This window comes from Anarhichas minor, unplaced genomic scaffold (genome assembly GCF_050575085.1).
Source record: "Anarhichas minor isolate MPS153535 unplaced genomic scaffold, ASM5057508v1 ptg000003l, whole genome shotgun sequence".
NCBI classification, from domain to species: domain Eukaryota; kingdom Metazoa; phylum Chordata; class Actinopteri; order Perciformes; family Anarhichadidae; genus Anarhichas; species Anarhichas minor.
In genome coordinates, this window is record NW_027466449.1 from 11,920,897 (window position 1) to 11,944,107 (window position 23,211).

General features: G+C 40.8%; 2 protein-coding genes across 2 annotated transcripts in view; one reads left to right on the forward strand and one right to left on the reverse strand.

The window, feature by feature from the left end:
• The first annotated feature begins 629 nt into the window (after positions 1-629).
• On the forward strand, positions 630-7,021 carry olfml3a (olfactomedin-like 3a). Its single transcript, XM_076091662.1, has 3 exons — positions 630-740; positions 3,368-3,680; positions 6,237-7,021. Exons 1-3 carry the CDS (start codon positions 630-632, stop codon positions 7,019-7,021), a joined length of 1,209 nt encoding a protein of 402 aa, XP_075947777.1.
• Positions 7,022-7,437: 416 nt separating this feature from the next.
• The window catches only part of syt6a (synaptotagmin VIa), a 53,675-nt gene continuing 37,901 nt past the window's right edge, over positions 7,438-23,211 (reverse strand). The window contains exons 2-7 of the mRNA XM_076098042.1: positions 21,978-22,371; positions 20,358-20,904; positions 14,210-14,330; positions 13,025-13,196; positions 11,375-11,525; positions 7,438-10,450 (exon numbers count right to left, since the gene is read on the reverse strand). Coding sequence (XP_075954157.1) covers positions 10,379-10,450; positions 11,375-11,525; positions 13,025-13,196; positions 14,210-14,330; positions 20,358-20,904; positions 21,978-22,371 — 1,457 coding nt within the window. The 3' untranslated portion in view covers positions 7,438-10,378. The remainder of the gene's footprint in view (positions 10,451-11,374; positions 11,526-13,024; positions 13,197-14,209; positions 14,331-20,357; positions 20,905-21,977; positions 22,372-23,211) is intronic.

Below are 23,211 nucleotides of genomic sequence, written 5' to 3' on the forward strand. Positions count from 1 at the left end.
ACTCTTTACAACTCTGTTTGGGCTTGCCAGTAAGCTTACTCTATCATGCCTTCAATAAATCCCTGAACTGTTGCTGTCTGCTCTTCTGTCTGCGTTTGAGTCCTCCTCACTCTGTTGCCTGTACTTAACCGGCGTTGACAGGCACCATAACTAATTTCATTGCAGTATCCAGACTGTATCCCTGCAGTTATTGAGTTCATTTAAACTTTGTTAGAAGTAACAGTCGACAGAGCTGTTTAGTTATGTTCTGTGTATATAATCCCTGTTTATATGCCTGAGACAGACTGTACAAAATGTGCAACAAACACCAACCTGCACACATGCACAGAGTTGAGTGGAGCAAGCACATTCACTTTTTGAGGACATAGAGGGGTAAGAGGCACAAGGCTCCTCCCTGAGAGTTTGTGAAAACATTCCAGCAAAGTGAGAGCGGTCAAAGAATTGAGAACTCTCAGGGTGGCCTCTTACTTGCACTCTACCCTTCTCACGTCTTCGTACATGTACTTATACTGTATTCAACGTGTTTATAGGTTGTGTGAAGCTCTGAGGACAGTTCTGGGAGGGAAAACCTGAAGAAGCATCTAAACTCTGGACAAAGAAACTCAGCTGTCCCCATTGATCGGCTTACAATGAAGCCGGTGTTTGTCCTCCTTGTTTCCACTGCCTGGACTTTGACTGGAGCCCAGTATTACTACCAGGGGCTGATGGATTATCTGGAGAACAGGTTGTTGGCTATGGAGGTAAGAAGCAATACCCCTTTAAATGACTAACAATCAATCAATATACTGTAGTTTTCCACGGATTATGTGACAGCAAAGATATCCCTGAATCAAAATAAGGTTGTATTGCCGAGTAGGCTTTCGCATACAATTTTCCTCGGTATCTTTGGTGCATAATAGTGAGAGAACATTTATAAAAACAAATACTGCAAAACAATCACATATGAGCTAGACATAAATGACAAATGTTCACAGTATTAATTATAAAAAATATGTACAATATGCAGAGATAGTATGTTTGTTAATTTGACGCGCTCAGTCATGTCTGAACAAACATTCATTAGAAATTAGAAATATAAGTTCCTGACTACGTCCTTTTATGTGAATCAAATTTTTCAACTAAGGCAGTCCAATTAATGCGATCTCTGTCGAGCTCATCAACTTTGCAGTGGGCCTCTGAGAGAATACCAGTCGAAGCATGTAGCATGCAGCTTCTGTCCAACACCATTAGTTTCTTCAGTGTTTCAAAACAATGACACAGCAGTAATGAGAACAAGCTCAACCATTGCTGCCAACGTGTGAAACATGCCACCTTCCTAATGGAAAGGTAGAATGATGCTGTGTTACAACAAAGTGCCTCAGGGAAGGAATCAAATTGCTGAGAGTTCAGTATTGTGTTTTTATAGGGAGGTTATGAGACAGCAAAGTGTGTGTAAGACTTTTGTTGGCGTATGATATGAAATGCAGGATTACATGTGTGGTTTGTAATTTCAGTGAACTGTCATTTAAATAATTATTTTAATGTATTCTTTTGGTGTATATTTTCAGAGTCAGAATTTTTTCTTTTCACTCTCCGTGCGGCTGTAATGCAGAAATGACAATCTTAAAGCTGTTATCCGCATGAAATGAATAGTCTATTTACAGCTAAATCCTGTTCTCTTCAACCCCCTGTGGTTTCCCTCCAGTCTCAATTCCAAAATGCTGGTTCAACTTCTGCATTGATATGAACACAGCAATTCATCAAATAACTTTTCATTGAACTTTCATTTCCATTTGACCACAGGCCCACAGCGAGCAAAGGGAGAAAATGAATCTGTTGCGGAGGAGACAGCGGAGAAGGCCGTCCGTTATTAAATCTTGCTCTAAATAATTTATCCGTCACTATGACTGTGTCATTCACATGCTGTGAAACCGTCTTCTATTTGCTGATAGTGATAATGCTTTGTAACAAAACGAAGGGATATTCTCATTTCACGATTTTGCGCCTCCTTTCTCCTTGATCCTCCGGTTTGTGACCCGGAATTCGATCTCCCAGCACTTCAACTTGAAGGATGTCAAAATTCCTAAAATGCATCTCGAAGAGGGAAGAGGCTTGCTGGAGAAGCCATAAGCGAGGATACACTGAAGTCTATTCGGCACCCGTGCCACATGTCAGATTTAAGTGACTCTGAGGCAAGAATGCTCATTTTGTTAAATGCCTCTTGCCTCGACTCCTCTCTCCTCACGTCTTTTGTTTTGCAACCAGTTATTCATCAAGTTTACAATCTTGGTTTGGCGTGTTAACATGCTAATGTTTGGTCGTTAGACTTCACCACTAAACACAAAGTACAGTTATGCCTGATCATTATTTGTGTAATTGATTTTTCGGCCAGCGAGCTGCGAACACAATATGGACATATCGTCACCTCTTACGTAGATATAAAGGAACTTGTTAGCAAACTGTTAGGTATTTACAGATAAAGAGCCTCATTCCTTTAGAGTCACTTTCTTTTAGCTCTGCTTTTGGTCTCAACCAACTTCTGTGGGTAAGATTTGTCTCTTTAGCTTATGTTCAGCTAGTCACTAACAGTGTGTGTCTGTTGTTTGGTACTGAGCAGGTAGTGTACAGTGGGTCTTTAGGATAGGCTACATCTTCTGATGACTACGAATGTCTGTCTAACTTTTGTGTCAATCCATCTAGATGTTGAGATAGGTCCCTGGAAAAATCAAAGCTCTGATGCCCCTGGGGATCATAAATGTCTCTAAGAGATTTCATGAAAATTCATATTTCAGCCTGACAGATTTATCGCAAATACTACAAGATGGATTGTCTTTTTTCTTTTCTTACAGAAATTCATGGTCCCCAGAGGTTGAATCCTACTGACTTTAGTGATCCTCTTTTCTTTAGTGGTACACACATTTATGTTCCCCTCTGGATGACTTGGAATTACGTTGGTGATTCTCTGACTTCTTATGCAGCATCATCATCGGGTTCAAATTTGAATCAGTGTAAAGTGATATTTTGGTTTTATACGAAATGCCTGCCCAGTTAATGACATTACCATCAGCCTCAGCTTTTGTGTTTAGTGCTAATTGGCAAATATGAGAATGCTAGAACACTAAAGTAAGATGCTGAACACAGTAAACATTGTACCAGCAAAATATCAGCCTGTTAGCATTGTTGTTGTGACTGTTAGCATGCTATTCAGCTCAAAGTACCACTCTACAACCTCACAGAACTGCAACCATGGCCATATGCCTTTACTTTTATTACTGGTCAGTACAGCTGGTAGTTTGAGTGAAAAAAACAAAACTCATCCTACAGTTTATTCTATTATTCAGTTTATTAACACGTTTTTACGACACTTTGCTCTGCTCTCGTCTGGTAGGACCGCATGCAGTTGTGGCATGAGCAATCCCATCGCTACCACACAGACCAGCTGGATTTCAAAAAGCTGACTGCTGAGGCCATGGATGGTCTGAGAAATCAGCACAGCATGATGTTCAAAGACATGGAAGGAGCTGCACTCCGAGTGGACCGGGTGGAGCGAGAGATGGACTACGTGGAGACCCAGACTTCCCCTCGGGCCTGTGTGAATAAGGCAAACAAGGTGCTGGAGCAGGGAGCCTGGAGCCTACAGGAGAGCAGAGGAGTGGAAGAGGAGGAAGAAGACTGGGAGGAGGTGCACTCCAGAGTCTCTGGTGAGCTGCAGGGATGTACATACACACTTATGCCAAACGTTCTCCATGGGATGGCTGTGTTTGATCTTTAATTTTTATTCATGACAGAGCCCTGGCACAGTCAGAACCTAAGAGATATATAATATGTACTGTATATATATATATATATATATATATATATATGTCTGTGTGTGTGTTCGCATCAGGCTTTAAACCACCCCTTCTGAGTCGCTGTCTTGGAAAAGCAATGCCTCTGGAAAATGGGAAACAAGCACAGTGCTGTTACAAGTCATTTAACGGAGTGCTTTGAGTCAGTGGGCAGAATGTTTTCCAGGAGAAATGTGGCTTGATGCAACTCATTTATTTCAGCAGAGTACTCCCCTGCATGCGCTGTTTGAGCACAGCATTCGTCTTTATAATCCTCAGATCCCAAGGCGTGCTGCTACAAACAATGCTGAGACGGTCATTTGCTCTGTTTAATACGGGGACTTATAACCCTTTTGTAAAGCGTGATTTGGAAAGTTGTGAAACACACATTTTTTTAATTCCACGAAACAGACTTTATATCATCAGATTTCACTGAATATGCACATTAAAAGTTCTGCATATGATATTCAGAGCATTAATATAGCAGCAAGCAACTGTTTGCTCTGTAAATATACACATGAGTAAGCTGAGCAGAGAATGAAGTTTTTCTCCCGATGTGTGTGTTGTAATCAGAGCTTCTCTGTGCTTTGATTACATGGCCGGGCCGGCCGACTAGGAGCGTGCTCAATAGGCTAGCTCATGGCTGCCGCTCTGCTGCACTGCGCTCATGCATACTTTGGTTACAGCTGATGCCCATCCTCCATGTCTATTGCCATTGAGAGGCAATTGACATGCTATGAATATCCCATTTGGCTCCTTCAAGCAAAAGATCTATATTTTGAATTGGTAAAATCCCTGATGATGGATCATTTAATTCCTTTGGTACCATTTATGCAGACTCTTCTTGCAAAACCAAATGAAAACAAATATAGATTTACTCATTATTTGCGCTGACTTAAGACAATCAAGAACACATAAATTCAAGAATTATCTAGTAATATCATAAACTGTCTGCTCAGAATCATAATGCCAGTTCTCTCATTCAAAGTGGATGATGGTGCAATGCAGAGCAAAGGCTTCTCTATTAGTCTCTGTGTGTAAAATCTCCTGTGCAATCTGGAGCTGTCTCTGCAGAGAGGAGGGACAGGAAGCTGCCCTCAGGTCAGCGGCGTTACTCTCCGAGCTCATGTTCGCTCTGAACACAGTGAACCATTGTAAATGTCTGTCAAGTGACCCAAAACGAACTTTACCGCATTGTAGCGACCCATTTCAGATTTGTGAGTACAGTGTTCATTTCGCTCCAGGAAACATCGGGGGCAGGGAGGGAACATCCTTTTTTGTGCTTTTTAGTGAAAGCATTGTATTACTCTTCCTTTTTACAGGAAGCATCTTCCTGCTGTCTGTGTGCTGCACTCATTCCTCCTCTCATAAGTCTGTGTCCAATATCCCCCTGACTGTTTTTTTGCCTTAATTTGGAAAGCCAGATAGTGACTGCTGCAGGCTGCTTGATGTTTTCCAAATGTTACTGTCGGTTGCAAAATACATATTTCATCTTAGGAATGGCACTAATATCCTAATGGAACTAACTGTGAACTTGATCTTGATTGGCAACATGAGTTTACAACCTAACTGTCATCGCCCGTTGATTCATAGTGGAGCTAATTGTGACAGAAGTCTCCCACTAGAATACGTTTTTTTCAAACAACTATTGTCTATATAAAGACGACCCGGTCTCACTCCCAACTTGTCAAATACCAACGGTTTGTCGGTCAGTGCCCCTTGGCGTCTAATGCCAACGCATTGCAGTCTCTGCAATGCGGTGGGCTTTCAACTTACTCCAATGTAAACCCACCCACGTGATAATTATACGGTCGGAGCAACTTACTAGTATGAACAGCGAGATGCCACACGGGGTATGTGAGAGGGGAGGTGGATGGGTCAAACAAACACAGGACTTTCGTCCAGGAGACTATACTGTTTGTGACCCTTTGCAAAACTGCTGAGAGTCGACGCGTCAGGAAACAGCCGTTGAGAGGTATTAGAAATGCTCCCAATCTCATACATTTAACCTCGAACACTTCTTACTATTAGCAATGTGGTGCTACATGAACAAAAGTTTCCGCCAAAGTAAAAACTGTTTTGGTTATTTGACACGTTTTGTGACATTAATGTGAAACAAAATCACTGGGTATTGATCTGAACTGACTGTTTGACAAAACCGTCTGACTTTCCAATTGTAGCTTGAGACCAATTTCATTCAGCACAATATCATGTATGTAGTTATTAATGGCATATTTACGACCATTAACGGTCACATTAAAAACGTCAGTCAGCGGTTTCAACCAGCTTTTCCACCAGCTAATTTGCTTTCATTCATTATTCCCATATGTGTGAGTTATGTGAATATTGGAAAGCTTGACAGGCGTAGCAAATACAGCAAACAGTCTTTTAAGCACAACAATATTGTCTTTGTGTTTTCTCTCATTGCAGACTGTGTGGAAATCATCTCTGGCATCAGATCAGTGAAGATCCTGAAGAGAGTGGGCAGTCCCAAGGGCATGTGGACCAGAGACCCCAGGTCGTCCAAGGTTTACGTCTTTAACGGGACATCAGGGGACAACATCTACCAGTTCAACTCCGTACAAAACTTTTCCCGCTCTCCTGGCGTCACCAGCAGCCGACAGATCAGGCTTCCCTCTGATTTGAGAGGTCCTGGCAGCACCGTCTACGACGGCTATTTGTACTACATACAGCAGGAGGATAATACGGACATGCAGGTGGTCAAATATGACCTGCTGAGTGGCTCGGTGACAGACGCCGCCATGTTCCCCGTGGAGAGCCACGCTACTGTTTACAACCTCAACCCAGAAACTGTTGCAGATCTAGCAGCAGATGACGAAGGCCTCTGGCTATTGTACGCAACCAGCGACAGTGAACCGAACATCCACCTTGCGAAGATGGACCGCGACTCACTCGATATAGAACAAATCTGGGACACCCGGTGCCCAAGGGAGAACGCAGAGGCAGCTTTCGTAGTCTGTGGGACTGTCTATGTCGTTTACAACACACGCCCGGCCAGCCGGTCTCGAATCCAGTGCCTTTTTGACGTCAACGACATGGTCATCAGCGAGGAGGCTCCCCTGATCTACTTTCCCAGGAGGTACGGAGCCCACGCCAGTCTGAAATACAACCCAGAGGAAAAACAGCTCTACGCCTGGGACGATGGCTACCAAATCATTTACAGACTGACCATGAAGAGGAAACTCCTGGTGTGACGGCAGGGAAGCAGTATAATGTTTTCAAAGGCAATGAGAAGGAATAGGAGCAGTACATTTACACATGCTATGCCATAAGTCTTTCAGTAGCGTGCACTCTTTATTCATGGTAGATTTAATGGGGATCAGCCATAACACATTTTTAAGCAAAAGAAATAGCCTTTGAACTATTATTTATTAATTTGATTCTGTTCTTTTGTTCTTTTGTGTGTTGTATACCAAATGAAAATGCCCCTTAGAGGCTGTGCAATCTTACTGTTATGTGATGTTTTGTGTCATCTCCCCTCATTTAATTTGATCATTTGATTCAGACGAAATCTCATTTCCTTTGTGCCTGCTCCTGCTTGTTAAGCCACTATATAGTGTTGTCATTATATGCTGTGTTTTATTGCCCCAAAACTGACAGTGCGGAGAGGATTTTTGCATAAGTCTTTTAATCAAAGAAAATAAAATCATATCACAGAACTGATAACACATCACACCCTTTGGGAGAAAAAACAACAACAACAAACTGCTGTTGATTTTCAGACTTGTTGAAACAAAAGAATGAAACTATTTGTGACTGAAATAATGTCTGCCATTTCAGTTTACTTTATTACACACTGGGTCACTCATATTGAGAGTCTTCATAATGATCTAGGAACTCGTAATAGACTTGCCTCCACTAACAACTGTTGATGTCAGTCACCAGAACATTTTCTCAAACATTTCTATTATTACAAATACAAAATGTTCAATAAAAAATTGGAAATTCAGTGCTATCATAACAGCTGGAAGGAGTACAAGATTATATCAAGAAACATTACAATATTAGGCAAAGCTAGCAGGTCTTGAAAGACTCCATAAACCGAGGCAATTGATTTAACAGGTTTCTTCTACTATGAAAACACACCACATTGTCAAAGAAATATGACCTTTGTAAAGCACATGTTTAAAACACTGTTTCAACACGAAAATAAGATATTAGAAATCTATGAATAATGCCATTAGGGAGGAATTTCACCATCAAAATAACTGTGAATGAGAGCAAATTTCACACTGTCGTGGAGGGGTGTCTATGCTATGATGGATTACGTCAAGCATGAACAATAATGCACTGACTCGTTCTCGCTATAGCAAGTGCCAATTAGAGAAATGCCACTGCTCTGTAGACGCTGACCCGTCCACCCATCAGCTGCCGCCGCGCTGTCGTCTCACAAACAACACACACACACTGAGGTACTAAACAGCTCTCTCTGGGTACACTTACCCATAAAGGAAATGGCTAAAACAGATCCAGCTGGGTCTGCTGAATGCATCTGCTCATGTCTTGATGTCTGGCCCCTAATTTCCCAAACTCTGTGATATATAGCATGTTCATCGTATGTTTCAGCTGTAATATCGCTTGTCCTCCAGTGAGGCACCAGAGGTCTAGACCAGTCTAAGCCACGGCCAAGAACATTCTTACATATCAGATTTAAGTTGCTGTTTGAGATAATACGGACACTGGCCCGATTTCCTGGCCCGAATGAAACTGATGTTATCTGTGCTTGCCAATTCCAGCAAAACAAAACTACTGCTACTGGAGGAAAATCCTGTAAATAGAAAACCAAATGATTATGTTTTATTCTCATTGTAAAGATGTGGAACCTCAATTATGTAATATTTTAATTAAAAGCTATTGATGCATTACTTTTTTTCATCTGAGAAGATACAGCATCAGTTATCCTTGCCTTAACTGCAATTTTGTGCATATTATACTTTATTAAAACTTCTAATTATTGTAAAGAGAGCAAATATTATGCAGGGGCCCGATCCTGCACCAGCATAGAGGAATTATACTGGTGCAAGATGATACAACAGCGGTGCTGCAGTCTTTTTCTTAATCACATCAAATATCTACAAAAAAAAAATCTATTATCCACATATTGCTGGCAAATTAAAACAAACGTTCTCCCTGTACAACAGTATGATTAATGACATAAACATCAAGAAAGTTGCATGTTTCGAAGTTCAAAAGACGAATATGTTCACCTTTTTCAGAGTTTAGGTTATTCTCAATCATCACCACCAACAAAGCTAAATATATTCAAAATGTCAGTATTCTTTTTTTTTTTTTTTTTCTTCTTTTAATAATATATTTTCTGGTTTTCTGCTTAGAAAAACAAAACATACATACAGTAACCGGCAGACGTCTGTACATGAAACTATAGACATCCATCAAAACCTGTTGACAAAAAAAAGAACAAGAGAGACAAAGAAGTGCTTTTGAACAGTGTTTGTCTGCTTTCATTTGGAAGAAAAGCGTGAGAATGCTCCAAAGCAAACATGAAACAGAGAAAGAGGTACGGGTGTGTTAAGTGTGCTCACAGGTTCCCTGTTTACAGAGCTCCATTGAGAAAAAGCTTGTTTCTGTTAATGTTTTTTTTAACCCTTTCTTTATAGTTGGTGTTCAATAACCATTTGTGCCTTTACCAGGTGATTAAACTTGTACACCTTAACACTGCACTCAATTTGCTCTCATGTGAATACCAATAATTTTGTTATTCATTTCTCTTTACATACAACTACTTGTCTTGGCTGCTCGAGAAATCACACTAAAGTTGCAAATTGTCTAGATGAGAATATTTTAGTTTCTGCTGATCCAACCTCACCTCAGTGAGCTTCGGATCAGATAATTGCTTATGTTCTTGATGACACAGGAAGTAGAGTGAACTCAGGCGGAGCTTTGAAATTCATTTCAGTTTTGCTGTTCATAAACAATAACGACGAATGGAGAGGTTTTACATCTAATAATTCCAAAATGCTACAGTTCAGTATTGGTTTTTTTTCTGCTAATACAGCAGCTTTAAAATTCAATAAGAGAAAGCTGGAGAGATTTGAAATTGCTTCAGATCCAGTTTAAGTCTCTTTTTCTACCCCAGATGTTGCCTCCGCTGTGAAACTTCTGCTGCTCTCGTGGAGCAATATCTGATGTCCAAGTCATTCTAACAAAGAGTCTCTGCGGCAAAAAGCTAAATCTTCAGCGTCTCCACATGAGAACACCAAGATTCGTTCAACTCAGCTCGGACAGCTCAATTTGAAGTGTCTGCATACTGGATGTCCAGCCAATCTCTTCTGAGGACAACAATGGCAGCTCTGGTTCATCACAACACCCACATTTCAAACCCTGAAACCCCAAAAGACTGCACTTAGCACAACTAACTGACTTGACTGTGGTCCTAGATCAGTTCCTGGGAGTGCTCTGGGAAGGGAGGGATAGTGAGAGAGAGAGGGAGTGACAGTGGGGTTGTGTTCTGCTCAATCAGACAGACAGAAAGTGGATCAGCAAGAGGGAGGAAACCCCCTTCTGGGCTGCTGGGTCACAGGTGGCTCTGCTCAGGGACTAGCAGGGGGCCTGGGTGAAGGGCATGAGCCTTGGCTGTCAAAGCTGGCTGTCCTCGCCTTCCACTGCAGGACACAAAGACACATGGAAATGATTCATGACACACATGCTGCTTCTTCTTTTTTACAGCACTGTTCAGCACTCTTTTGGGGATCTAATATTCCGATTTATGAGGGTACAGGAAAATAATTGCTTGGGTCCAGACCTTTGGATCAGCACACTCAACACAAAAGAGACTGAAAGCACCGATACAAGGAACAAATACTGAATAATTAATATATCGACAAGATACCCGCATTACATCTCATCAATAACATAGGTATGATTTTATCAACCTCTCTGTCTTGGATTTTTATAATACCAAAATAACAATAACGTCAAAAATAAGCGCATCTAAATATAAATGCAGAATAGAGAATAAATAAGTACACAAATAAACAATCATATAGATCATTTTAAAGTTATCTATATAGATATATATAAATTGATGTACTTCTGTTGGAATTCCCATAATGCTTCGGGGGATGTAAACAGGAAGTATAAAGTTTCCGTGGTGCATGCAGATTATGCTGTGGGCTACAAACATGGATGTATGGCTACAACTTGAGCCACGTTTTGTTTAGATTGTAGACACTTGGCACCATTAATAGTATGCCGAATTAGCTATAAGCAGTTTTTGTCTGAAATGTACTTATTGATGATGAGAAAAGAGTCCGGTTTTTGACGCAACTACCTTAATTGGCATCATGAGCTGTTTGACAGCCATTGTTGCCGCTGCAACTGTTGACAGTGTTAATTAAGTAATTAAGCGGTCAAGCTACAATAATTACCACAAGTATGCACTCGTTCCTTAAACTCTACATGCTGTTGTTGGCCCCCTAAACTGCCCTCACAGTTTGATTCAAACTGCTGGAGCAGAACATTACCATCTCAGCCCGTGATTCCTCATCCTACATGATCCAGTAAAATGACTCCAGTGCGGAACCTACCTCCTTCACAGACTTCTTGGACTCCAGCAGGGGGTGCCAGTGTGCAATGGGCTTGCGTGGATAAGCCAGCATTTCGTTCCAGTGGTCCCTGCCAAGTCCCTCGGCATGGCAGCCAACCCTCATCACACCAATGATCTCATTATGACCTACCCTGTGGGGACACACACGTACTGTATGAATAGATCTGACTTAACCTGACAAGACATCTCATACATCAAATTGTTTTTTTTCCCTCCTAATTGCAAGAAGGGCATTTTTGTAATAAAAGGAGACACAGATCTGAATCTGGCTGTCCTGCCGATTTGATACAGTGAACCTGCAGCTGATTGTCTTCGTGACACTAGAATTGACTCATCTTAGGGAGGAGATCTTTGCTCCATTAACAATGCCTGAAGTGTAATTGAAACCTTATTTAATCCTGGCATGAGTAAAGGCAGTAAAGAACACACAAAGAGGCTAGGTTTCTAAACAGCGTCTTGTCCTTTTATACTACACAATAAAAAAAACAGACTGACCTTTAGCATGCATGCTCTCATTCTGTCAGCTGTCTGCACTGCATGCACTTCCCTTTTTCCATTTCCTGTTATAGCTTCACATACTAAAATGGTACCGTATAGTGCACTACTCTTTCTCGGAAGAAGTATAATTTAACTGACTCTAATTTGAAAATGAGGAATAATCAATTGTTTTTCATTAAAGATCCCCTACAGACCTATATAATAATCACTTTCAATGATAATTTGTGTCTGATGTGTTTATTCCACACACAAAAATTCAGTATCTACAAAAATGCAAATATTGTTCGTGTTTAAAGGCACAATGAGATTTGTCAATTGCAGTTTGTAAACACAACATTCAAAGTTGGCTCCTCCTCCCCAGCTCTGAAAGACAAACCCAGATCCGATGTAGATATGGAACAAGCTTTTGTCCACTTGTTGGTTGTGTTTTTTTCTGCATTTCTTCTACCATTTTTTGCAGCTTCCTCTTTCATGCTTGCTTACAATCTGGCACCTGGTCGCTACGTTTTTATCATAGACTGTAAGAAGTAGGCATATTCATTGTGACATCACCCATTGGTTTGTGGACTGCGGTTTTGAAGCCTTAAGTTTGGCATTTTGGCTGTCGCCATCTTGGATTTTGGGGCATCCCCATCTTGTTTTTTTGCAACTAGTGAACAGAAGTGACTATATTTGGATTGTAGAGGAGTGATGATGCCCATAATCTCCCCGACACAGCAAAATAAAAAGAGAAAATACAGGCAGAGGGCTGGGTCTCTAGACACCGCCACACGCCTCTGGTGGTTCTTAGGTGATGATTGAGAGGGACCATTTCTGAATGAGTCTACATTGTTTTCTTGGGGGGGGGGGGAATCCTGCTCATTGTGCCTTCAACTACTAGACCTAAAATGTATCTTTCATCCCCTTAAAGGTCCATTTTCAGTGTGTCTGCACTGGGTATTTCAAATTTCAATCTTTGGCATTTCAATTTGAAAACCGACTTCTCTGCGAAAACTTCATTCTGCACGGTGAAGGTAAATTCTCCAAGTGTGTCAACAATAAGCAAATCGATTTTCGATAGCGGGGACTTTCTAACATTACATTTATTGTCCTGATCCATTGGTGTGAAGTTAGATGTTTGGATTGTACGTACAAGTCGTAGTCCATGACAGAGATGTGCAGGCTGACATGGTCCATACTGTCTGGCGGGATGTCAAAGATGATGGCCTCATTGTAGGTGGGATTCAGAGTGTTCTTTTTTATGCTCGTCTTCTTCTTTTTCAAACGTCTCCCGTCACATATGAGCGACACCTTGACATAGGGATCTAATGGCGGTAAGAGGAAGAACATAAAATAAGTGACTTTATCTGAATAGGAACTGCTGATAATTAAATATCATGTTTCAACTAAGTTGAAGGTTGAAAAGAAACTCCCAGAGCGAGAAACAGAGGTTTTACAAATATTTGCCGTGGCTGCTAAATCATCTTCAAAGATGTCTGTGAAGATTAAGCCATCAGTGGCATATTTCATCACCCAGTGTCTGTGTATATGTGTGTGTGTGTTTTCTACTTCAGCATGAAAGCAACCCTTGAGGACCTAGCATCGGTAATGTCCATAAAAGTAGATGCGTCAACGGCTTGTGTAAACACAGAGGGCGAGAGGACATAGATAGCTTAAACAGCATGACTGAGAAAGCTTCCTGATGAATGCTGATTTCAATCTTCATCCGTCAGTAACAAATTGCCTCGTATGATCCATTATGCCACGTTTTAGTCAGATGTTAGCTGCCCTAAATCTATAAACGACAAACAAGAGTGCTTGCTTTGCAGCTTAATATGCTGGAAGGCACAATTTGATAGCTACGGTTTTACAGTAATGGCACACAGCTAAACCCCTCAAAACTCAGGGGATTCAAATTGTGTCTCTCATTTAAATCGTCATTAAACACGGGAGTAAGAAAACGCCATATTCACTCCGAATTACACCTGAACCCTTGCATTTAATGCACAATAAATGTAACATTTTACAAGTGATATCAGTATTGCCGGAAAAGTGGAACGGAAAACCGACTGCCTGCAACTATTTGCTGACAATGTCTTAATATTGCAAGTGTTGATTATTAATAACTGCTGAAATAAACAGCACACCGCTGTAGAGGCGACTCTGTTTCTGCACATTATCTGACACGCTTACAATTGGATATTCAGTTGATTCATGTTGAGCCACTGCAGCTGTAAGTGAATCACACTAATGCAAGCCCAAGCACATACAGTTAAACACACACACACACACACACACACACACACACACACACACACACACACACACACACACACACCTGAGTATCCAGTGATGTCCATGGCCTTGAGGTTCCTGCACTTGATGACAGTAAGTGTGAGTCTGCCTGCGGTGGGCAGGTAGCATAGTGAGAACATGACCTCCCCAAGATCAACACTTTCCTGTGAAAAACACACACACAAGCAAAAAAAAAAAATCTCTTTCAGTTTCACATTTACATTCAACACAGATGCTTTGATCCAGAGTAATGCACAATAAGAATAGCATCCTTAAGGTATGTTTCTGGGATTAATTCTGTATTTTGCCTAAAGTCTGCTTTTTGTAACGTGAGAGCAAACAGAAAGTGAAGACCAGTGGTTGAAGAAGTACTCTGATATTTTACAGTGTAGTAGTATTACAGAATACTAATGTGAAACTACAAAAGGTCCTGCATTCAAACACTTACATATACTTAAAGTACCAAAAGTAAAAGTACTCATTCTGTAGAATTATTATATTAATGGATTATAATTGGTGATACATTCCTGCGCTTGTCACTTTAACGATAAAGCTTGTAAATCTAGGGCTAATGATTTTAACTACTTTATTTACAGCTGGGGAGCTTAACCTTTAATAATATATTATAAATTATGAATTGGTTTATATTTTGTTTTAATAATCTAAATCTGCAAAGTAACTGAAGCTGCAAAATAAATGTCAGTCAGTGAAGACTAACAAACAAATAACTACATAATGTTCTGCTGGGTAATCTGTTATCCTGCTCAAAATGATTGTGAAATTGCAAAATCATGGTACATTTTATGGTGGCCTCTTGTTACCACAAGTAATAAAACTACATTCTCACAGCTGAGACTGCTAAACTGGCTAATTAGAGCACAAACTACACACAAAGGTGTCTAAAGCTAAATAATGCAACTTCTCTAGGCATTGTTGGTTTGAAAAAGAACTGCATTATGAGTTTGTTGTTTAGTAACTGCAGCTGTGTTTTTAGAGCAGGCACAGAAGAGAGTTATGTTGAAAGACAAATGGATATTTTTTGTTGTGAACCACAGTGCTGCAACTTAGAGAATGAGTTGTTTTGCTGTCATTTTAGAACCCAGGACAACAAAATACACTTTCTCTGCAGAGATTTAGACAAGAAGATGTGTTGACGATGGAGATGTTATAAGCACTCAGTTCAAAGACATTTTGCCGCAAAGAAAGCTCTTTTCTTTTTCATCATGGTGCAACACCGCTAATAAGCAAAGGTCGTTTTTTCATTTCCGTTTGTGATTAAACAAATAAGATTCAACGTCACAGAGGAGTCACAAATGAGGTTCGGAAATCACAGTTAGTACATCCTTTTGGTAGTCAAAAGTAATGTCTTCATGCTTTTTAAATGTATTGTTTTTACTATTTAAAAAAAAAAGATTGTGAGAAAACATCAGAAGTGCCCCTTTTCTTCTCAGCCGACTGGAGGGGCGTGTCAGTGTCTGGGTTTGATTGACAGCAGCTAGCAGGCAGCTGGAGAACCAGCACTCAGAGTGAGGGCCACACCAGCATTAAAAGGGCCAAAGTGACATTTAAAGGTGCATATACATGCTATTTAATGTGTTGTTGCTGAGCAGCTAATTAGCTGTCTAGCCTTCACTTTAGCAGTGAACTGTTCTCTGGTGGATGTTTGTTTGGCCGCTCGTTCAGTAAGCTACGGTGCAGCACAGGAATTGTGTTCATGTTTGTAAGTCGGATGAGAAGGATACTGAAGCAGGAAAGCTAATGTGTGTTGTTGTTAAAAGCCTGTGCCTCCTGTCTTGTGTCGCAGGCTGCTGTGTGGCTCAGTGGGACCGTCTGCTCTGCCTAACACTGATGTTACTGCTCTAGCCAAGATTGTATTGGCTGTATCGAAAGAAGTTCTCCATCTAATGCTAAACTATGTGGCGCCATCATAAAACCAAAGTATATTAAAGTGAATTTTCTACCTTTGGTGGCTGCACTTTAGCCTTTGAGGGAGCCGGGCTAGCTGCTTACCCCTGCTTCCAGTCTTTATGCTAGGCTAAGCTAATCACCTCCCAACTCTCCCTCCATTGCTTTTGCACAGAAAAGAGATTGTTCTTCTGACTTGCATTTCTTGATAACTTAATTGTAAAATTGTACAAAGAAATATAAATCTGAAATAAGTTATAACAGAAAATGTCCTGAGTGTTTCCTTTATTAAGAAAATAAATCAAAGCGAAAGGTGCCACAGGTCTTACCATCAGTACTATAGAGCAGTTTAAGTGAGAAAAGGAAGCTGAACAACTGGGCTTCACTTAAAGTCCTTGAGGTTATTTAGCGTTAGTGTCTCCTTGAAACAAATTGGTTTCATTCTGAACTTCTGGCCGACCTCCTGAGCAACTCTTTTGCCAGACGAGCGGATTTCATCAAAAGAAAATTACAAAAACAGAGAGGAAATAAAATGTATTACTCAGCACTTTAACATAATGTAACCCGCATAATGAGTGAATCCTCAAATATTTTTTTTGAGAATTAAATCAACAAGATCCCTCATTTTATATACTCGAAAATGACTTTTGAGACAAGCACAACCTGCCCACTAAAATATTAGCTCACACAGTACTGTGTGAGTCCCTACTGAGCTGATGAGAGTCCTGTTATCTGTAACATGTGAGTTCTTAGCCCCATCCAACATAATTAAGGTCGCACAGACCCCTAATCACTATGAATGAACTTGGCGAGAACCCGACTGATTGGCAAATTCCAACACGCCTATCTGAGCGCTGCAGTCTTAACGTCTCCTCACACATACAAGCTGCAATTTGTCTTTCTCTGCTGTGGAAGTGAGGGATTTCGTTTGAAGGGTGTGAAGGTTCAGCCATAATGTGAGAGCGCAGCGGAAATCTCCAGTGTTGTAAAAGTATGAAGTGACACTATGATTGTCCTTGTAGAAACACAGGCTATTTTGGTGCCAGTCCGTATCATCTGTTCTTGCAATAATCATATTTTAGCCAGCTAGCAGCTCCAATGATGGTAGTCTGTCGATCGGTCGTCGGGCCAGTCCACCACACAGACTGAAATATCAATATCTATAATTATATATAAAATAAAAACAATTTGGACAGATTGATGTTCCCCAGAGGATGAAGTCCTGATTCACTTTTCCTCATAGCGCCAAACTTATCCAATGAAATATCTTATATCTTACAGATACTAAATTTCCTACAGTCATTTGTGGCTCCAGGATGTATCCTAATGATTCTGAGTATGCCATAGGTTTCACTCTAGTGCCACCATGAGGGTGACATTTTTGGGTATTATTTGGATCTTGACTATTGGATAGCTTGCCTTGAAACCTGGACGATCATGTCCCCCTCTGGATGAATTGTACTAAATTTGGTGATATCTTAAGTCAACATCTAGCTTCATCATCAGGTCAAAATATAATTTTCCAATGCTTTTGTTTATGACTTGATTGCTTACAAAATTATACTCCTGTCAGCCTCAGTTGTACTTTGTGTTTAGTGCTAATTAGCCAATGTTAGCAGGCGTCATTATTTGTAGTTTTGAGTGAAATATCTCGACAACTGGATGGATTGCCATGAAATTTGGTACAGACATTAATGTAACTCTTAATTATAATAACTTTGAATTGAAATAGCTTTGGTTATCTCCTGACTTTTCATCTAGCACCGCCATCAGGGCATACAAAACTGCATATGGAGTTTAGTGCTGATTAGCAAATGTTAGCATTTTTACACACCAAGACAGTACACTGCTCAACTTTAGCATGTTTGCACAGTGACATTAGCATTTAGCTGCTAGCAGTCAATTACATATTTGTCACTGACTGTATTTCCGTTTTTATTGCTTTATTTATTATTCACTATTACAAAGAATAACTATGTCTTGGTTTGGTTTTTCGGCACTTCTACAAGGTAAATAATCCCCTCCATTCAAGCCACTGATTATCTTGTTAAAACCTTCCCCGACATAATTTATTGAGATCGAACATGTGTGAGAAATCTGAAGTCAATAAGTAAACTGTTCTCCTCCGGACTCTTTTTCTTGGTAATGCTAGGTAATTGATGATTATCTCTCCTTGATCTATGAACTGAGGAAAGCTGCTGGCTCTTTTAATTCACCATCTCTCCCTCTGCTAAACACTCGAGTCGCTTCCACTCACTGAGAGTTATAAGTGTTTGTAAAGCAGGATCTTTATCTTCAACAAGCCTTCCATTACACTCCACTTCATGTTTGTTTTTTTGTTTCTGCTGAACCCTGCCATCTGTGAATCCTCTATGTTGCCAATCTTGAATTTAATGTGAGCAAGGGATTTTGTCATAAAATCATTTGGTGGTTCAATAAAGTTTGTGTGCCAAGGAGAGGGCCTCTCTGCTTTTCTGCATTCTAAGCAATAATGTTGATATTATTGAACAACCCTTGAAGAAGCTCAAGTTCAACAACTGGAGGAGGGGAAACTCTCAGATTAAAGGACTCTGCGGAGGTGATAAAGTGATGAGGGCTGTAAGGTGCCTAGCATGGTACCAGAGAGAACGCTTTGTTTCTGAAAATAGCTGCTGGACATCATTAACAAAGACAAAATAATTATCCTTCCGTGTTTGAGACGTTAACGCCTCATGACAACAGCCAGTCCCTTTCTGTATTATAAGAAGTGACTATTTTGTTTTGTAGAATAAAAAATGGAAGTATGTATCAGATTTTTGAGAATACATTTGATGTTTAATGCACATTACAGGGCTGTAGACAGGATTTAAATTACCCCAATTCACCCCTTACAGCTCTCAGAAAATGTTTGTCGAACAAAGGTCTATAAATCTCTTTTTTTATTGTTTGCATTTTATGTAATAAATTCATTGTTAAATAATATTTTCTTGAAAAATGTATTCCATAATGGAAATGGTGCATAATGACAGGAAAAAAAAATCAGTTGAGGGAATGCAGATTATTCAGTTATTGGCCTAAAGGTAGGGACAATTTCTCATCTCCAAGTGCACTTGCTATTATGATTCATGTGCAACAGCGCATGAATCTAGCAAGGGCTAGTTGAAATTGAATGTAGCTTGTGGATGTGGTGATCAATAGATACACTCTCAGCAAGTCACAACTATGGTCTCATTGCTCTGAAACAATTGGGCTATTCACAGTAAAGCTCGACAACAAACGGCTCAACAAATGACACTAAACTAACATCACTTTCCTTTTGTTTTTGTTGGCTAGCTGGTAGCTTTGTGGAGCTACTGTTGGACTGAAAGCCTGCTGTCAAGCCGACTGCCTTGAGGCAATTGGACAAACTACAAACAACAGAACTTGAAGAAGAAGTCTTTGACGAACACCCCTTGGGTTAACCACTCCAGACCTATGCTTGAGCCAGCTGCTGATGCCAACTTAAGGTAAGCCTCAAACAACCCACTACCAGCCATCATTTTCTTACTTTTTGTCATCACTACTCTTCTATAAATTGGCAGTAGCACAACAGAGTGACTTTGAGCCAGAAGCAGACCTAGTTCTGAGATGTCTATTCTCAACACAATGTATAGGATCCAATTTCCACCAAAAACTTATATTGTACAGATTAAACATGAGTGCCGAGCACCAAAAGAACACACAGAGGGACAAATAGAATTTCAAAGTAAGAAAAATACCAAACTGTCCAAACGCTGCTTTCAGTGGCCGTTGCGCCGCCACAAAAGTATCAACCATTTAGTCAAGAAGAACTGGACTCAATCTGTAAAGTACTGCAAGTTTTAACTGTAGAATGTACATTCTACATGCACCGTACCTAATGTCACTTTTGTCCTGTGACATGCCAGATACAGTTTATTCAAACAAGACGGCTGTGTCTTTAACAATGTGGACTAAAAAGAGAGAAAAGCCGCATTACCTTGTGTAATTCTATTATGAGCAAAAAGCAAGTTGCAGAAAATGTATTTTTAAATCCCAGGATTCGGTCAAAATTGCATTTTTTGCTACAAATTGTAAAGTAATACTCAGCTAATATTAAAACAATTTCCAGAATATTTCCAGTGGACATGACCGCAGTGTGCTGAAAATGTAACTCACATAGATTGTAATGCGTAAAGTGAACTTGAACTCACCAGTCTACGATAGATGAATTCAATATAATTGCGTTTATACAATTAGTCATTTGATACTGAATCTAGAAGAAATAGAGAAGGGGAATAGATTCTTACACTGGTGGCATATTGGATTTCCCTCCATATGTTCGTCTCCCTGGAGAGGTCCGATGTCTCAAACAAGTTGTCCAGCACCACCTCACCGATCATATCATGCCTTGAAAACCGGTCAAAGTCAAAGACGCTCATATGGAGCTTCCTGACCGCTAGCTCATCGTAAGGCACAGGAAACTGGAAACTCTCATCGAATGTGGGGTTGAGCGTCTTCCGGTGGACGCGAGTCTGGAACTTCTTGCGGTCGGGCAGCAGGTAGACCTTCACGTAAGGGTCAGAAGTGCCACATAAGTCCTTGGCAGGTAGGTCTGCTGCCCTGAGAATGTTGACTATGAGGGCCTCGTTTTCGTAGTCGTACTTCAGAGAGAAGTTAATCCTGCCACAGTTTTTGCTGCTGCCGTTCTTGGATGAATCCTCTGATTCGAGGGCCTTCTGTTGGTAGAGCTCTGGCTGAATACGGCCGATGCTGGTTGACTTTTCATCGTCGACTACGTAGTCATTTCCCAGGTCTAGACTGCATACCTGCATCTGCCTTTTGAAGGAATTGTGCCTGCAGGGACAGAAGAGACAAGAAGAAAGAAAAGAGGAGTGACTGACAGGGAATGACTTGTGGGATGTTTTGAAGACCTGTAGTGAAGACGAGCAGGAGAACCCTGAACTTGAAGGTTTTGAATTCGAGGGAGGGAGGTTTTGAATGCAAATGCCTAGACACACCAAGCTGACCTCTAAGAGCCAGCACTGACTAAGGGTGATGGATTGTGTCACCTCTATCACCTGACTTCTTCTATTAAAGTTGCAATCGATCAAAGACAACAGCTAACGGCTAGCTACGTTATTTCCTGTGTGAATGGGGGGAAAAAACGAGTGACCTGTGCATGGCTTGTGTTTATATTGTTTTCTTTTAAATGTATGAAAACTATTTTCCTAGAAAACTAGCATGCTATTCTCATGCCACTGTTGAACTGTTGTTGTATGCTTGGAATACAGATTAAGAACAATGTGAATTATAGAAATTCAAGTCAAGATAAAACTGCCCTAATTGTATGAAATAACAACAAGAGCACCAGGGGGTGAGCAATGCGTTGCTGTGTCAGGACCCTAAATTTCAATTTTTCTGCTTTATTCTAAGGACAAATAAGTGTGCTTTTATTAAAAGTCTAGCTGCATATTAAGCAGAATGGACTCCAGATGTCCACTTATTAACATGATGAAAACGTGCAGTTCTGCTAGTATTACTACAGCAAAAAGGTTTTTTATCTCCCCTCTGTTCTATTAATTCTCATGAAGAAACCATTAATTAGCCTTACCATTATGACATACAAAGAGAGGCCTCTGAGGCAACACAATCTACAATATTTAATATAATTAACTTTTTTGATACCATATTGCCGAGATGTAAAATTTAAATGTATTTCGTGCCTACTTACTTAAAATGTCCGAGCAGTGAGGCGCTTTTTGATTTGCATATTTTTTCTTTATTTCATTTTGGATTAATGGACCTTTTGTACCGCATGTCTTTGTGTCGTAAACTCTGCCCATGTCAGCATGCATATATGTATCCCAAAGCTTATTTACACACCAATAACCACAGCACAGAGCCTTAAATGCGTGTGTATGACTAACCGAGTGGAGGAAGCCGGCTCAGTGGTTTGCCTCTGCATGCGTTGCGTGCGGCGCAGGAAGTGCTCCCTCATGGAGAGCTGCACATCGGTGGGGATGTCGGGAGATGTATGGCTTATCTTTACAGCTGCCTCCAGGAAACCCATTGAACCCATGGGGTCCTTCACCTTCTCTGTCGCCATGGTGACCACCGGTGGCTGCTGGGGGCTGGGCAGACGGAGAGGCGACCGGAGCGGGCGGTCCTCTGGGTCACAGGCCGGGGTGAGGGACGGACTGGGGAAATGGGCCTTAGTTCGCCGAGGCACACGGCACCGCTTCCAAGAGATGAATGTAAGAAGGCCCAGCAGAGCCAGGCCGCAGACCACGAACAAGCCGAGGAAGAGGCCAAAAGAAGCGCCTGGTGGCGAGCCACGGGAACCCGAAACAGAGGATCACACAATATGGACAAACAGATGGTGATAACGAGGGTGAGAGAGGAGAGAAAGAGAGAGACGGTCTATTAGGTCATGATTCTTCTGGTGCTATATCGGTGGGTTTTATATAAGGACAGCGAGACAAGTATACTGGGAGATGTGTTTCATAAATATTTAAGTAACTTCCATTAGTCTTCAGTTCAGCCCAGGGATAAGGAAACCATATTTATGTAAACCGAATTGAAATGTGACTATGCTCTCATGCACACTGACGAAGATGATTTTCCATGACATTAGAGGGAAATGTAATTATAGTCTGACAAATACTAAGAACAAAAAGCACATAATCGATTTGATTTAGCCAAAAAATACACGGGAGTAGAACCAAGGTGTCAGGCACCTTCCTTTATGGATTTTTTTTTGTTTTACCATGAAACAGATAACAGGAACAGGGCACTGTCAACCTTATTTATTTTCCAGCATTTTGATTATGCTTCCTGGGGAAAAAGCAGCTTACAAAGACCTGGAGACGAACCAAGAATGCTGACAAGCACTCTTCACAGGGACCGAAGAGGAAAAGAAAAATATACAGAAAACATACAGTCCTGTATCTCTGGGTTTTGCATTTTGGGACACCTGCCAGAGTTGCTCCTTTTTAAAAAAATTTAAAGTCTTTGTATTTCTCCACCCGATACGTGGCACATTTTACACGCTTTCCGGCCAGGATTCAATTTCAATTCTCTTCAATTTCTTGGGAGCATTTCTTTTCCACGCACCCTGATTGCTCGAATTTATCTGCAGTAACTCACACTGAGCAGCGTCTC

Coding starts and splice junctions, on each gene's coding strand:
- olfml3a (XM_076091662.1), top strand. CDS start 630: ATGAAGCCGGTGTTTGTCCTCCTTGTTTCCACTGCCTGGACTTTGACT. Junction 741..3,367: donor ACAGGTTGTTGGCTATGGAG/GTAAGAAGCAAT, acceptor CTCGTCTGGTAG/GACCGCATGCAGTTGTGGCA. Junction 3,681..6,236: donor GGTGCACTCCAGAGTCTCTG/GTGAGCTGCAGG, acceptor CTCTCATTGCAG/ACTGTGTGGAAATCATCTCT.